This window comes from Bos mutus, chromosome 22 (genome assembly GCF_027580195.1).
Source record: "Bos mutus isolate GX-2022 chromosome 22, NWIPB_WYAK_1.1, whole genome shotgun sequence".
NCBI lineage: Eukaryota > Metazoa > Chordata > Mammalia > Artiodactyla > Bovidae > Bos > Bos mutus.
The window spans coordinates 56,396,494-56,412,619 of record NC_091638.1 but is presented as its reverse complement, the minus strand read 5'-3'; the positions used below and the strand labels follow the sequence as shown (position 1 = coordinate 56,412,619).

General features: G+C 57.0%; 1 protein-coding gene across 3 annotated transcripts in view; it reads left to right on the top strand.

Moving 5' to 3' along the window:
- IFT122 (intraflagellar transport 122) overlaps positions 1 to 16,126 on the top strand; it is a 68,740-nt gene that overhangs the window by 35,866 nt on the left and 16,748 nt on the right. For all 3 annotated transcript variants that reach the window (XM_070359052.1, XM_070359051.1, XM_070359053.1), the window contains 3 exons: positions 5,912 to 6,052; positions 9,822 to 9,875; positions 12,657 to 12,818. In XM_070359052.1, the coding sequence (XP_070215153.1) occupies positions 5,912 to 6,052; positions 9,822 to 9,875; positions 12,657 to 12,818 (357 nt within the window). The remainder of the gene's footprint in view (positions 1 to 5,911; positions 6,053 to 9,821; positions 9,876 to 12,656; positions 12,819 to 16,126) is intronic.

The window sequence follows — 16,126 nt, the reverse complement described above, 5'->3', positions numbered from 1 at the left end:
GTGTCTTTGGGCAAGCAGCTCAGCCTCCCTGAGCCTCCATGTCTTTCTGATCGGCCTCTCCTGGAAGGGACAGGGAAGATATGGAAGGTCATTTGGCAGCAGACAGCGTGTTTCACTGAGAGCCATGTATACAGCTTGTGAGATCTTAGTTCCCCAGCCAGGGATCGAACCTGGGCCCCGGCAGTGAAAGCGCTGACTCCTAATCACTGCTGTGCTGTGCTTAGTCGCTCAGTCATGTCCAACTCTCTGCGAACCCATGGACTGTAGTCCACCAGGCTCCTCTGTCCATGGGATTCTCCAGGCCAGAATACTGGAGTGGGTTGCCATGCCCTCCTCCACGGAATTTTCCCACCCCAGGGATTTAACCCAGGTCGCCCACATTGCAGAAGGATTCTTTACTGTCTGAGCCGCCAGGGAAGCCCAAGAATACTGGAGTGGGTAGCCTAACCCTTCTTCAAGATATCTACCCAAACCAGGGATTTAACCCAGGTCTCCTGCATTGCAGAAGGATTCTTTACTGTCTGAGCTACCAGGGAAGCCCAAGAATACTGGAGTGGGTAATTCAAGATACCTTCCCAACCCAGGGATTGAACCAGGATCTCCTGCCTTGCAGGTGGATCCCTTACCAGCTGAGCCACCAGGGAAACCCTCTAATCACTGGACTCCAGGGAATTCCCGGGAATCACTCTTTTATTTATTTATTTATTCTTTTTTGGCTATTCTGGGCCTTCATTGCTGCGTGAGCACCTCTCTAGTTGCGGCGACCAAGGGCTGCTCTCTAACTGAGGCGTGGGGGCTTCTCTTGTTCCAGAACGTGGGCTCCAGGGCATGTGGGCTTCTGTGGTTGCAGCTTCCAGGCTCTAGAGCCCAAGCGCAGTAGTTGGGGTTCACAGGCTTAGTTGCTTCTCAGCATCCGGGATCTTCCTGGGCCAGGGATTGAACCCGTGTGTCCTGTACTGGCAGGCAGATTCTTCACTACTGAGCCACCAGGGACGCCCCTCCCCAGAGTCACCTTAAATATTGTAGAATATATGCCCCTAGACCATGTCTATATGTGTATATAATAGATGCACGATACGCTGTTCTGAGTATATGGTTTATGTAAACATTTTGAAACAAAAGTGCAACCGTACCGTAAATACTGTTTTGTGACTTCCGTCTCTAAGTATTGCTCCTGTAGATGAAACCTCAGCTTTACCATATTTTCACTGAGCGTGGATTTTAAATAAGAGAGGGAGACTTTTCATCACCTCCCCTCACCTCCGTCTTCTAGTTAACCTAATTTTACATGTTTGCAGACCCATCACTTTGTAGGCGTTATTGGCCGTCACCTAGCAATTGGGCTTTTCCACCCAGCAATCTACTGGAAACACGGCTCCACATGAGTAAATGTGCTTCTCTAGCATTTAGAATACTGAGATGATTGTAGAGTCCCATGTAATCGAAGGAAATCAGACAGAGATCCTTGTAACCACTTGCCGAGGTGACCTCACTGGTAGCAGTTTGCAGAACCAGGTACAAAATCTATCACCTGGGTAGCCGCACGGCACCAGCACCTCCAGCCCACGAGGGCCCGGGGCTGGGTTGCCCCTTGTTAAAACCACACTGGCTTCCCGCCGCCCCATTGGTTTTTATTTTTTAATTTAATTTACTTACTTTTTTTCGTCTGTGCTGGGTCCTTGTCGCCGCCGCGCAGGCTTTTCTCGAGTTGCGGAGAGCAGGGGCTGCTCTCTGGTTGGCAGTCTGTGGGCTTCTCGTTCTAGGGGCTCCTTGTTGCAGGGCCTGGGCCCAGTTGTCAGGGCTCCCGGGCTCTAGAGCACAGACAGGCTCAGTCGCTGTGGTGCGCGGGCTTAGTCGCTCTGCGGCACGTGGGGTCTTCCCAGGTCAGGGATCGAGCCCCGTGTCTCCTGCATTGGCGGGCGGATTCTTCACCACCGATGCAGCAGGGAGGCCCTGCCCCCTTGTTCTGATGACTGCCTTCGTCCCGTCACACGGTGTCCACAGCGCGCTCAGCCAGTTGGACAGTCATGCTGTTACAGCTTCTTTGCTCCTGTAGGTGGTGGGCACCTTCCCGGCCAGGTCTTTGCACCAATCCCAATATAGCTCAGTGGTATACTTTCCTTGGAGTGAAAATTGCTGGGTCAAAGGTCACGGCCATGTGGAGGATTTGTAGACATGTCTCCAGATCGCCCTTTGCCTGGGCTCCATCAGTCGGTGCCCCCTCCAGACACCCCGCTCTCTGCTTTGGCTCTTTTTTTTTGCTGTGCCAGGCAGCATGTGACATCCTAGCCCCCCCAGCCAGGGATCAGACTCACACCCCTTGCACTGGAAGCTTGGCGTCTCAACCATTGGGCCGCTGGGGAAGTCCCTAACCATTGGGCCACTGAGGAGTTCCCTTGGCTTCTTGTACAGGGCGGGGCTGGGGCCTGCTTCTTGCTCTAAGCTGACGATGACACCCTTGTTACTGACTGCTTCGGGAATGAATAGAGCCTGACACAGAGCAATTATTCAGTGCGTGGTAGTGGAATTCAGATCTGAGGAAAAGAAGAAAGCCAAAGAAAGGAGGGGAGAGATGGGTGGAATCGGGGCAGGAGGAGGGGCAAGAACCCCTCCCCCCGCAGGACCGTTTCTGCTCCCCAGCCGTGCCCTGGCCCCACAGCCTCTAGAAACTCAGCCTTCCTCCATTGAACAGACAGGCCACGCTGAGAGCGAGTTTTCCTCCAGCGCTGCCGCCCTGACCTCGAAGATAACAGTTCGTTGCTCCCTGATTGTGGCTGGCCCAGAGGAGCTGGAGGGGCGGCCCTGGGCGCCTCTGCCAAGCCCTGCAGATTCAGGAGCCAGGGCCCTCGGGGCCGCACCAGGGCCGTCCTGCTGACGCAGCAGCTCGGAGCTGCCAGGGGTCAGGAGAGGCAGCCCCAAGACAAAGGCGATTTATCTGTCACCCTGCCTCCAGCCGGCCTGTGGTTTTGGCCTAGAGGCGAGGGAGAAAGCAGCAAGCCTGCTCTGGGGATTTCTGGTTTCTTTTCGAAATTGACATCATCTTGTGCAAGAACGAGTTCGTCAGGGCTGCCAAGCAGAGCGGCGAGCCCCAGATCGGTCCGGCTCCTCGGGGCGGAGGTGACTTCATGCTTGGAATGTGACAGTGAGATCGAGCAGAGCTCAGAGGGCATTTGTTCAGTGTGAATACTTTTAAAGCTCCCATTCTCAGATGGTGCCTCCCAGGCCAGCCCGTCTTAGCCATGGTTTCCGTGCTCGGTTGGTCATCCGTGTCCCTGTCCCACCCTCATGGGGCTCCACCTGGGGGGCCCTTGAGGGGAGACAACTAGCTTTGAGTTCTGACCCTGCCCCCTAACCAGCCACGGCCTGGAGCAGCCCCTCGCCCTCTGTGCAGTGGAGCTCAATGCGTCCATCTTTCAGATTTTGTCTGGCCCAATTCCTATTATTATTCTTCCCAATCTTTAAATGGCAAACACTACAAAACAACTGAATTGGAACAAAGGTGGTCCACCAGAGGCGTTTAGAAAGGAAAGCTCCGTGTTCTCGGGGAGTGTGCGGAGGTTTCTGTGAGGTGGTGACACTTGATCTGAGCCCATAAAGGCTTGGAGAGCCGGAAAGTGAAAGTGAAGCTCACTCAGTCGTGTCTGACTTTTTGTGACCCCATGGACTGTAGCCTACCATGCTCCTCCGACTTTTTGTGACCCTATGGACTGTAGCCCACCATGCTCCTCTGTCTGTGGGATTCTCCAGGCAAGAATACTGGAGTGGGTTGCCATTTCCTTCTCCAGGAGACCTTCGCAACCCAGGGATCGAACCTGGGTCTCCCGCATTGCAGGCAGACGCTTTACCATCTGAGCCACCAGGGAAGCTCACCAGAGAGCCGGAGAGGAGCCACAAATGAGAAGTGCGGCACGGGAGGGAGCAGGCTCGCATTCTCCCGGCACCTTCCCGTTTTCAAAGCGCTGGTCGCCAGTGGGCTGGGCAGGCAACAGAAGCTGATCCGTTGACCCCAAATCCCTCCGCGAGGATGTGGGCTTGCCAGGCCAGGATACCCTGCTGCCTGCCTTGAAGGGAGGAGAGCTGGGTGGGGCGGCCGGGCGGAAAAGGTGAGCATTCAGCAGCAATCTTGCTGTCAGAGCAATCTTGCTGTTAGTTTCCTTCAATCTAAAGCTAAAAAAACAGGACAGGAAATTTCAAAGATAAAGGACCCGAATGGAGAAAACAGCACTTCCAGCTCTACATTTGGGAACGATTAGCACAGAAGTGCTGGCTGATTGATGTCCACTGCCCAGGAGGCCTGGGCAGGGGCAGCGCCTCAGCCCTACTGACTGGCCTTTTGCTGTGGAAGCCACCATGGCCCAATTCACCCTTGTTTTCATGTGCAGGAGAACACACACACACACACACACACACACACACAGCAGAGAGGGGCATGGAACCTGGGCAGCTTGCCCCCGGTCCAACCCCAGGGCTTCTGCATTCCACTTCTGGGTCCTTAACAAGTCACTCGAGTCTCAGTCTCTGGGCAGTAGTCAGGGGATGATAACACCTGAGCACCGAAGAACTGATGCTTTCGAACTGGGGAGAAGACTCTTGACAGTCCCTTGGACAGCAAGGAGATCCAACCAGTCATTACTAAGGAAATCAATCTTGAATATTCATTGAAAGGACTGACACTGAAGCTCCAATACTTTGGCCGCCTGATGCGAACAGCCGACTCATTGGAAAACAGCCTGAAGCTGGGAAAGATTGAAGGCAGGAGGAGAAGGGGGCGACAGAGGATGAGATGGTCGGATGGCATCAGTGACTCAATGGACATGAGTTTGAGCAAGCTCCAGGAGATAGTGAAGGACAGGGAAGCCTGGCGTGCTGCAGACCATGGAGTCGCAAAGAATTGGACACGACTGAGTCAACAACACCCATCACCCGGGGCTGTGGGACTCCAAAAGCACTGTGGAAACCTAAAAAGTGAAGTTATTAGGAACCATTCACAAGTGTCAGGGTGAGGCAGCCCTTCCTAGGCGAGGGGTGGGAGAAAGGTTCCCAGCGCCAGGGACGAGGAGAGGGCGGCCTTTCTTGGGACCTGCAGGTTTCTTGGCCCTCTTCGTAAAGGCCATCCCAGGCCTCTGCCTCTTGGTGATGCTGCTCGTTCCTTCAGCAGCATGAACAGGCATTAGAGGCTGAGGGCCTGCCGGGGGGTCAGTCCATCCCCGCTGCCGCCCTCGGGTTGTGTGAGCCTTACGGGGACAAGCTGACAATTAAAATAGAGCCTGAGGTCGGGGCAAGGGGCAGACAGACCCCTTCCCTTGAGGGGTCTGTGAGGACCTTCTGTGAGAAGTGCCGTTTTAACAGGGCCTGCCTGTGAAGTGACTTGAGCTTCCCTGGTGGACTCAGATGGTAAAGAATCTGCCTGCAGTTTGGGAGACCCAGGTTGGATCCCTGGATCAAGAAGATCCCCTGGAGAAGGGGATGGCAACCCACTCTAGTGTTCTTGACTGGGAAATTCCACGGACAGAGGAGGCTGCTGAGCTACAGTTCATGGGCTCACAGAAGAGCTGGACATGACTGAGTGACTAACAAAGTGACTTAGGTACTTTGCAAAGAATGACGGGGGCAAAGGCAATCCAGGTGAGGGTGACATCTTGTAATGAGGCCCCCCTCTCCCCCTAACCCTGGAGGTGGGGGCAGCCAGTTGGGGTGGAGGGGAGGGGCGTGGAGGCGTGTGCTGTGAACACGATGCTTCAGCGGCTGTGAACGGAGTGGCCGGACGGAAGGCCGTCGGCGGGGCCGGGGGAGGCCCGAGCTGGGTGCTGGGGGTCCCTGCGGCCCAGCTCTGCGGGTCAGGCTTTGTGTGCCTCTGCTTCTGTGCATTGCTCTGAGAGCAGTCTTCTCTCCTGCTGCCGAACCCCTCCAGTCTGCCCCGATGTACCAGTACCTGGACAGGAAGATGTTCCGGGAAGCCTACCAGATCGCCTGCCTGGGCGTGACCGATGCCGACTGGCGCGAGCTGGCCATGGAAGCCCTGGAAGGACTGGAGTTTGAGACAGCGAAGAAGGTGAGCGTCCACGCGAGCCGGGGCGTTTGTCCTCGTGGGGTCCCTAGCAGAGGCCGAAGCCTGCTGTCCTGGGCCCTGGGCTCAGACTGGCCTGTGCCGGGGCCCCAGCTCAGCCACCTTCTGACCGCGAGCCTCAGCCGCTCACAGCCTTGCTGAGGCTGCTCACGTGTAAGAGCTGGGTGACCGCGAGCCCCCTTCTCACAGACTTGTAGGGACCTGATGCCTGTAAGGCCCGACGCGGAAGGGGCATCCTCTAGAGTCTGCCGTCAGCCTTGTTGGCTCTCATCCATGCCCAGCGCCCAGCTAAAGCGTGCCCCTCATCGGCACTCAGTCAGCGGTGGCTTTTATCATCGGTGCAAGCACTTACCGGTATTAGGCCGTTTATTACACGGCGCTGTTCTCGGCGCTCCACTAGGTCCATTGGACGAAATGGTCGGGCTCTCTGATTCTGACCCAGCGCCACTCCACACACGCCTTCACGGCCTGACTCATGGCCTCTATTCACGGCGGCATTGCCTGGCTGAGTCTGTTAGAACTCAAGAAATGCTTGAAGACGTTTGCCCCCTTTCCACACGTTAGAAAAGGTCCAGCCACGTCTGAGATGGGTTTTCATTGGAAACCTGAGGTGGGGGAATGAGTGGCTTCCAGTCGTGTCTCCCCTGCTTCCCCTCCCCTCTTTTTCTTCCCATAGTCCATGGACCAGGTCCTCAGTTAGCCCGTACCCCCAGCTGGTGGGCAGGGGGCTACAGAAGTGGGTGGTGCCCGCCCTGTGCTAGGCTGAGGCTGCTGCGCCTGAAGAGAGTGGACGGAGACCGGGCCGGAACTGGGCAGGATGGCTGGGCACTGTGGTGCCCGCACGGGCTGGCCGGGGACTGGGCAGGCTGGCTGGGCACTGTGGTGCCCGCATGGGCTGGCCGGGGACTGGGCAGGCTGGCTGGGCACTGGGCAGGCTGGCTGGCTGGCCGGGGACTGGGCAGGCTGGCTGGGCACTGTGGTGCCCTCACGGGCTGGCCGGGGACTGGGTAGGCTGGCTGGGCACTGTGGTGCCCGCACGGGCTGGCCGGGGACTGGGCAGGCTGGCTGGGCACTGTGGTGCCCGCACGGGCTGGCAGACCCCAGGGAGCCTCGTCCTCCCGCTCCCTCAGCAGGGATGGGGAGAACACCCACCAGCTGACATGCCTGGGTGACCTGGTGTCCTTAGGCTTCACCCCCCCATTGTAGAGGGGGTTCTAAAATGCCGGTGGTTGGCCAAACGCTGGCTGTGATTAAAACAAGTAAGATGATCATGATGTAGTAATTATCTGTATCGGTCTTAGATCTACTAAGTGTCAGAAAAGTGGTAACAGAGGAGGTAGGGCTGTGCCAATTCTTGAGAACTCAGAGGGGAGAGGAGGCAAGTCCATGGAGGGGTTTCCACCACCACCACCTACCCCCCGCCCCCGCCGCCCCTAGAAACGCCAGGAGGGGTGAAGGATGACACAGGAGCCCTAGACGGTGTTTTGTTTGTTTTCAGCCTGGATTGCAGTGAGAAGTCTTCCTTAGAGATCATCAGTTCCTTATGCCCAGGAACTAGGCATCAGTTTCTTCCCAGACTCAGCCAACACTGCCTAGCACAATTGTTGTTCAGTCGCTCAGTCGTGTCCGACTCTTTGCGACCCCATGGAACGTAGCCTGCTAGGTTCCTCTGTCTGTGGAATTCTCCAGGCAAGAATACTGGAGTGGGCTGCCATTTCCTTCTCCAAGGGATCTTCCTGACCCAGGGATCGAACCCCCTCGAACCCGCATCTCCTGCATCGGCAGGTGGGTTCTTTACCCCTGAGCCACCTGGGAAGCCCACTTAGCACGGTACCTCAGCCGTTAGGAGCTCAGCAGATGTTTGATTGGACAAAAACTAACTTGAAATTCCTCCCCACACTATCCTGTATCTCCCACACCCTCCCTGAGAATAGAGATTATTTATTGTGTGAAGCCCACAGAATTTTAACCCTAGACTAGAACTTGATCATTTTAGCCAGACTGGCTGCGATTTGCTGCTTTGTAGTCTCCCAGGCACGGGAGGGTGCAGGGTGGGTCCCTGTGAGAGGCCAGCGCCTCCACTAGGTGGCGCAGGAGAGCTGCCTTGCCTGCCGGACGGGCCTGAGCACAACTCCGTTTGTTCCCACACCTCCCCCTGCTTGAGGTTATCCCCGGGCCTTGTGACTCTGACCACTCTGACCAGGGTCCCACCAGGGCACCCCTGACTCTGCAGGATATGTCAGGGCTGAAGGAACTCAGAGACAGGTTTCTCATGGTGGCAAGTCCTGGAATCCTAGCCGAGCAGACCTAGAAGGCCCACAGAGGGGACCTGCTACCTTGCCCCCATCTGGAGAAAGCTGTTGGCGGCCTGGAGGTGGGGCCAGGGCAGGTTCAGGGCCCCCAGACAGGACTGAGACCCCAAAGGCTCCTTCTTTCCTCTCTCCGCTTGGCCAGACGTCCCCGTCAGTTGCTTCCAGGAAGCCTGGGTCTCGAAGGTGGCTTGTCAGACCTGCGTGGAGATGGGTGCTTTGGGCCATCCACCCCTTTGCTCGTGTGATGCCTGCCTGACTCCTTCGGGAACCCCTCTCTAGGGGTGCCCTCTGGTAGCTTCCTGCCCCTCAGCGCTTTGCTGAGTCCTGCCTCCCACCACTGCCCGTTGCTAGTTAGTGAGTCTGCTTTCTCCAGGGCATCCAGTTTGTAACTGTACAGCTCTTGGCTCAGGGAGGCTTCGTGGTCTCTTTCACCTGCCTGCCTCACCCTTTAGAATACAGGCCCCTGAATTGCAGGAGGGACGCCTGGCCCTGCAGGATGAAAAGATGAAGTCACCCTGTGGTCATCCATGAGGCAGCTGGAGGCCGGATGACCTGTCCACTTCCCCGGCCTTTTAGGATGGAGGGTGTCACGCAGCTAAGCAGAGAGAGCAGTTGGCGGGGGTGGTTGTTCTAAGGCTCCTGGATCTGCTGCCTCCTGCGGGCGCATGTCAGCCCATTTCCCACGGGATGGTGCAGAGGAGCACGCTTGGGAGGATGCTGGCAGCAAAGGCCCACGAAGAGCCTCCTGACAGTGGGCTGTGCTCCTTTGCAGCCCTTGCAGGATCTGAAAACTGTAAAAGAGGCTTAGCAAGCAGCTGTTCTCCTGCAGAAGGCTGCCTCAAATGTTCTAGTAGCCCATGGGTTGAAATCTCTGGCTTTACAGTGAGTCCAGGGCAAGCTGCACTGGTCAGGTTTACGTAAGGGTTTGCTTCCAGGGACGAGGAGTGATTCATTGCCTGCCTCCCTCTTCCTTTCAGAAGCCACGTCTGTTCCTGCTCAGCTCTGCCCCGTCCCCTCCCTCAGCGCCGCCCTGTGTGTGCCCTGTGGAAGGCATGGCTGTCTCCCGCGCTCCGCCCCGGTCACTAGGGTGGACGTGTGGTCTCTCCTCAGTTGGTCCCTGCCCCCACTCCCCCTCTGATGCTGCTGCCTCGGAGGCTCCATGGGCCTGGTCCTCCCTGGCGCATAGAGAATCCCGCAAGCCAGCCCCACTGCCGACTGCACCGTCCGGGTTTTGTTGACCTAGTCCCAAAGTGAGCGATGCGTGAGTGGCAGAACCCTCCCAAACGCACGCAGGGTGATTAATCAGTGCTCACTTCTCCCCCCCACACCTCCCCCACCTTACTGGCTCACTTGCTAAAGCTCGACTTCCCACCCCCAGCCAATCACCCACTTTTGAAGCCCAGAAGGCAGCTGATTTTCTTTCATTTCTTCTTCCCCTGTAGGCCTTCACCAGAGTACAAGACCTCCGGTATTTAGAGCTCATCAACAGCATTGAGGTAAAGGATGAAGTGTTCTTCCTTCTCAGGGTAGCGTACACGTGCTGTCAGTGGTTTCCGGGCGGGCGCCTGGAGGCCTCGTGGCAGGAGCCCATGGGTGTCCAGTGGGAGGGCAGGGTGCCCACAGAGGGGGCCGGCGCATGGGAGCCAGGAGTCCGGACTGTCCCTTGGGAGCTGGGCGAGCCCGGCGGGTGCCTCGTCTGTCAGAGCTCTGGTTTCTTGTCTGGGAAATGGAATGAGACCAACCTCGCAGGGTAGCTGGGAGGGCTAAACGATGGGATGAGACCGACCTCGCAGGTTGATTAAACAGGTTCTCGGGAGCCGGATTCCATGCTCGCAGTGCCTGTTAGCTCGTCACCACCCTCTCTAGGGCTGCACAGTATGCCCGTGGAAGCAGCGTTCCCCAAATGCACGTGGTCTGCGCCCACCCCCTGGGATGGGCCCTGGGGTGGGGGGGCTGCACCCTCAGAACGCTGAGCCCTTCCCGTAGCCCGCCCTCCTCATCGGCCACCCTGGGGGCAGTGGGGGCCCCAAGAGGCTGGTTCCGCCTATACCATTTGCTGGGGGATGGGAGACTTTCTATCCCCATGTCTCTTCATGCTGTCTGTCTGTGAAAAGGTGTACGTATTTCTCCTTCAGAACAGATTTATTGTGAAGCTCTGGGAATGTGAGATACATTTGAATTCACATATGGAAGTTGTGAGGAAACCAGCAAATGTCTCGTCCCTCTGGCTCAGTTCAGCATCCTAAACACCTGCCGCGGGCCAGGCCACATGCTGAGCCCCGTGGGCAGAGAGTCGCATGGAGGAGAGGCCTGCGGGAGCTCACGGCCGGCCCGGCCTGGTAATTGTTGCCATTTGTCGAGTGCCTGCTCCGTGCCGCACGCGTGAGCCACATGTACACAATTTTACAGCCTCACAACAGCTTCACGAGGCAGCTGCTCTTCGTATCCTTATTTGAGAAATAAAACTAAGGCTCAGAGAGGCTGTGTCTGTGTCCCCAAAGCAGAAGGCCGGGTTAGAATTCAAGCCAGTTCCGTCTTCCAGGCCCCTGCGGTCCCTAGTCGGGGCCATGTGGCCTTCTAAGAAGCTGCTCCCGGAGCTCGCCCTGCACAGCCCCGCCCTCCCCAGTGCATCCTCTGCACCGTCCTTACCTGCACGGGGCAGGGCGTGTTCAGAGTCGTCTACCCATGGCGGCCAGGACTGCTTATGACTAGCAGGGCCGTGTTTGTAGGTCAACCGGTCTGGATCTAGGAGTCTTAAGACGAGGCCACGGCGTGTGATTTTTCTCTATGCAAAAGTAACTGGCCTCTGTGAGGACCGACTCTGGCCATTTACCACGTCTTCCTGAGATGACACGTGCAGTGTCTTCCGACGTGTTCTGAGCCAGGCAGAGGAACCTTGGAAGAACTGTCCCTGGAGAAAGGGTAAAGGGCCTTTGGGCGAGGATCCATTTTGTTTGCTCTGAGGCCTCCGTGGCTTGCTTCTCGCATTCACTGTTATTCCAGAGAACCCGGGTTCCTTACCAGGCGCCTCTTGGGTCAGTGAGCTGCCGCTGGGCTGGAAGCAGGCTGGAAAGAGTCTGTCGGCGCGATTCTTACTCGCTAAGCCCACGGAATCGTTTGCTCTGATCCTGGTGAGGTTCTGGGGACTGCAACGGATTTGGCCTAAATTCCACACCCTGCAAAACCTATTTGCTTATCCCACTGCGAGATTTTAATTTATTTCCCACAATTAGGAGTCAGCTTATTTGGCTGACTAGCGTAAACTACGCATAGTGTGGGTTTGCTTTCCTTTTGGTTTTTATAAATCCTTTTCTGTCTGTGGGGAAGCTTGTCGCCTCCAGCTGTTGTAACTTTCACCAGCTTGTCTAGGAGTTTGCTTCGGTGTCTCGTGTTCCTCCTCTGCGGTGCGCTTGCTAGAAACCAAGCAAAGGGAGACTGCCAGGGACGAGAGATGGGAGCCACTGAGTGTTTACAAGCAGCCTGAGCGGCAGACTAATGGCCACGCCCTCCCACGGCGGGAGGAGGGCCCCGCTTGCTGTCACCCTGAGCACTGCTGCGCCTCTGCGTGCGTGCAGCCGTGTACACGTCGATCACGCGTGCAGCGCGGGACAGGTGTGTCCTTGGGGACGACTACTGGTTTCCAAAGGCAGGATTATGTAGAGCAAAGAGTGTCTGGAGTTAGACGCAGTCCAACCCCAGCCCCGTGTGATCCCACCCGCCCCTGTCCCGAGGCTGGGCTCTGGGCAGCGTGACCCTGGGTGAGGACACCCGGCGCCTGGCGGATGCTCAGCACACAGCGTCGCTCACTTCTCTTCAGTGGAAGGAACATAAGACTCGTTATGTCTTTTTCTCAAGAGAAACGCTAAAATACTCTCCCCCTGTCCACCATGATCATGAGTCACAACCCAGCCAAACCAGGCCTGGGGGTTTGGGAGTTCTTGGAGCTTGGGGGTCCCCAGGAGTGGGCAGCACACCCCATCCTAACCATGCAGTCATTTCCTTGGAAGGATATGTAAGGAAGCCACTGTGAGGAATTTCCATTAAACAAGTTTGCGTCTCTTTTGATCTTCCCTCATCTGGGGGGAAAAAAAATCTGCTTTTGTTGTCAGGCATTCCCACCAGAAACCGAGGTGAGAGACACAGCAGCCCAGGAGCCAAGCGTAGGTTCCAGTAGGAAGGCCCAGGGGCTTAACTTGAAATAGCCACGGCGGACCTTTGTGAAGGGTGCTTCCTGCCACGGCTGCGGAGACCATTTCCTGTGCTTCTAATTTTTCCAGGAGCGGAAGAAGCGGGGAGAGACCAACAATGACCTGTTTCTGGCAGATGTGTTTTCCTACCAGGGGAAGTTCCACGAGGCCGCCAAACTGTACAAGAGGAGCGGGCACGAGAACCTCGCGCTCGACATGTACACGGAACTGCGCATGTTCGAGTACGCCAAGGTACCCGCCGCCGCCTCCGGGCTGCCTTCCCAGACGCCGCACGGACCGGACCGTGGCCCGCGGCCTCGGAAAGAGCATGGGCGGGTTGGTCAACAGGGGGACCGTCAGTGGCCACTGACCGGGCAGACCTGGCCCGCCGCCGACCTTTTAGGCTGACGTCACAAGGGGCAGAGCGTGGTGGTTCAGAGACAGTGGACGGTGCGTCCTAACCAGCGGAGTCCGCTTGGTAAGGGTTGGGGGTTCTGTCTCCCACCAGTTTCCTCCAGCCTCTGTCAGAAGTCGCTGAGCGTCCGTGTCCTCAGGCCCGAGCTGGCTCTGCTGTTGTCACGGGGGCCCGCGTGGTTCACTCCGGCCAAGGCCTCCTGAATGCCTGCTCCTCTTAGCGCTGGCCCTCGTGCAGGGCGTCAGAGGCCCCACGACGGAGGCCCTGCCCATGTGCGAGCCCACCGCCCCTGTTGCCCGTGTGGGGTGGAGGGCTGACATCCTCTTGCAGATGGAGGCCCTGATAAGCCGAGTCTCCAGGTCTGGGCCGTTAAAGGCACGCAAGGGTCTTCCTGGCTCCTCATGGCTTGTGTGAGAGCAGGTCCCCCCACGGCGCTCAGACCACCAGGACACCTGCAGGCGGGCCGAGCGCAGGTGAAGAGAGGGTGGGCGCCTAGAGCAGCCAGGTCTGCCTGCCACAGTTTGTTGTTCAGTCGCTCAGTCGTGTCCGACTCTTTGCGACCCCACGGACTTTGCAGCACGCCAGGCTTCCCTGTCCACCATCTCCCGGGGCTTGGTCACGTCCATTGAGTCGGTGATGCCATCCAACCGTCTCATCCTCTGTCGCCCCCTTCTCCTCCTGCCTTCTAGCATCAGGGTCTTTTCCAGAGTCAGCTTTTCGCATCAGGTGGCCAGTGTTGGAGCTTCAGCTTCAGCCCGAAGATACCCTTGTTACCCTGTCTCCCAGTAACCTCACGGCCTCCGAATGTTCAGTGAGTCATCAGCCACAAGCAGTTAGAGGCTGTTCGTGGTAATTATCTAGCAAGTTCAAGATGGAAAGCCCTCCCCATCGTCCCCCTGCGCTTCTGTTCCTGAGGACGGCTGCGCGCTGTCTTCAGCGCCTCTGTGAGGCCCTGGGCGAACGGCAGTACCTGGGTCGCTATGATGCAGGCCCGGACTTGCTGGTCCTTGGCACCTGGCCGAGCACGGGCCGCAGCCCGTCTCTTCCTTGGTGGTTCCTTTGTTCCGTCCCTCAGGTCTGGCTGCTTCAGCTGACCCCATTTTGCCCTCTTCAACTTTTGTACCCTCGCCTCCCACCAAACCCCAGCACACACGCGTGCGCGTGCACACACACACACACACACACGCTGTATAACAGCGTGATCACACTGAGAACACCTAACCCAGCGTGTCTCTTTCTGGGGATAATAACGTTTAAAGCAAGAATAAAACCTTGACCTAAAGGAGCGCATCCCTGAGGCCAGACTGGGCACTGGGACTGGCTAGTCATGGTGGTTCTTCTGGGCCAGCCGCCCCTTGGAACCTCTGAGAAGTCCCGTGGGCAGCTGCGGCATTGGAGACGGCGCCTTGCACTGCTGTCCAGGGAGCGGGCGTGAGGCCTGGCCTCCCTGTGGGTGACCTGGGGAAGGCACTTCACTTTACTCAGCCTCCAGCTCCTCTTCGGAGGGTGACCTCGCCCAGCTCAGCTCAGAAAGGTTGGGAGAACGAGCGAGGCCAGGCAGGACCACAGTGTGCTTGTCCTTCAGGGCTGCCCCCTGCCCACCCCACCCTGCCCCTGCACGGGAATACCCCCAATCACACTTCCAGTGGGCTTCGTGCGCCTAGAGGCAGCCATTTACACAGCCCATCTGGTCTGCCTCTCCACGAAGGTAAATACGCTGGGCGTTGTTTTTGGTCTCAGTCTTTGGTAAAATTCCAAGTAGGATCCCAGTAGGTTGGTTCCGTTTGGACCCCCCCCCCCCACCCACAGTCTGAGAGCATGTGTGCATACGCATTACGTCGGGGGGTGGGGGGGGACACACCCTCCCCACCCACAGTCTGAGAGCGTGCGTGCATACGAGTTACGGCGGGTGGGGGGGGGGGGACACAGTGCTTATTAACGTGGCATGTTTTTGTTTACTTGAGAATTGCTTCCCAAGATTCAATCTGGTTTTCAGAAAATTTTTAAATTACATTCCCACGTACAAATAAATTGTATGCTTTCCGGGTAAGTGACATGTTTATCTGGTGATAAAGGGGATTATAGTGCTCTTAACTCTCATGTGGTATGTCCTGATCAGAATCAGCGCTCGCGAGGGCACTGTTTAGTCTCGCTCGTCACTCAGCACGGCCTCTTTCTGTCCACTCCAGGACAACGCCTTTGCCACAGCCCCAGATAACATGTAAGTCAGCACCGTGGAACCAAAGAACCTTTGGAAAGCCATCTTGTTAGAGGAAGCATTAGACTCAACTTCAGTTAGGTCAGAGCTTCTGGAGCCGGGCTGCGGGCTGGGGCAGGCTCCTTCACGAAGCCTGTGCGTTGTGCCCCTGGCTGGTCTAGTCGACCAGCCAAGCTCCTGGCTCGCCCTTGGCCTCTGACCCTTCTCACCACAGTTATACCGCAGTCCATGAGCACTCACTCTGAAGGACATTTGTGTTCTCTCAGGATGCCTGTTTTCTCCAGCAACTCACCTCTTTTAACCAATCCGGTCAGCAGAGCTTCTGGCTTTGCTTTGGCATAAAGGGTCGGCACTGTAGCTACCGAGAGTAAAGGCCGTGTCCTTAAGGGCCCAAGCCAGGCGTCTCCGGCCCCGGCGGCCGTCCTAGCCCCCTCCCCACGTGAGCTGCAGTGACCTGTCTTTCATTGGCGCCTCAGCGTCAGGGTCGTGATGCTCCGTCCTCCCCTTAAAGAATCGCTCGCCTTCGGCCCATCTAATGTGTTATTTTAGAGGCTACCCAATTACGCTGAAAGCAAATGGAAAAAGAAAAGAGAACGCTAATTGTTCGAGTGGGTTTTCAGCATACATTGACTGCACTTTCCTGACAAGTGAGTGCTAATCAGGGGAGAGGCGTGCTTTCTCAGGCTTTGTGAGCTCTGCACGGCACAGACTCCGCAGGGCACTCTATTCCCGAGACAAACTGCTGCTGAGGAGGCACATGGGGCTGTGCTCTTAAGCTCTCGCAATTTCTCTTTGTGAAAAGCCCCACCTTTAAAATTGTCAGCACCAAAGCTGCCTCAACTCTGGCGGCCCCCATGCACATACTTTGGGTAACCGTATCTTGAGAAGAGGTGCTCTTCTGAAGCTGTTTCTCGTGAATCCTCAGGC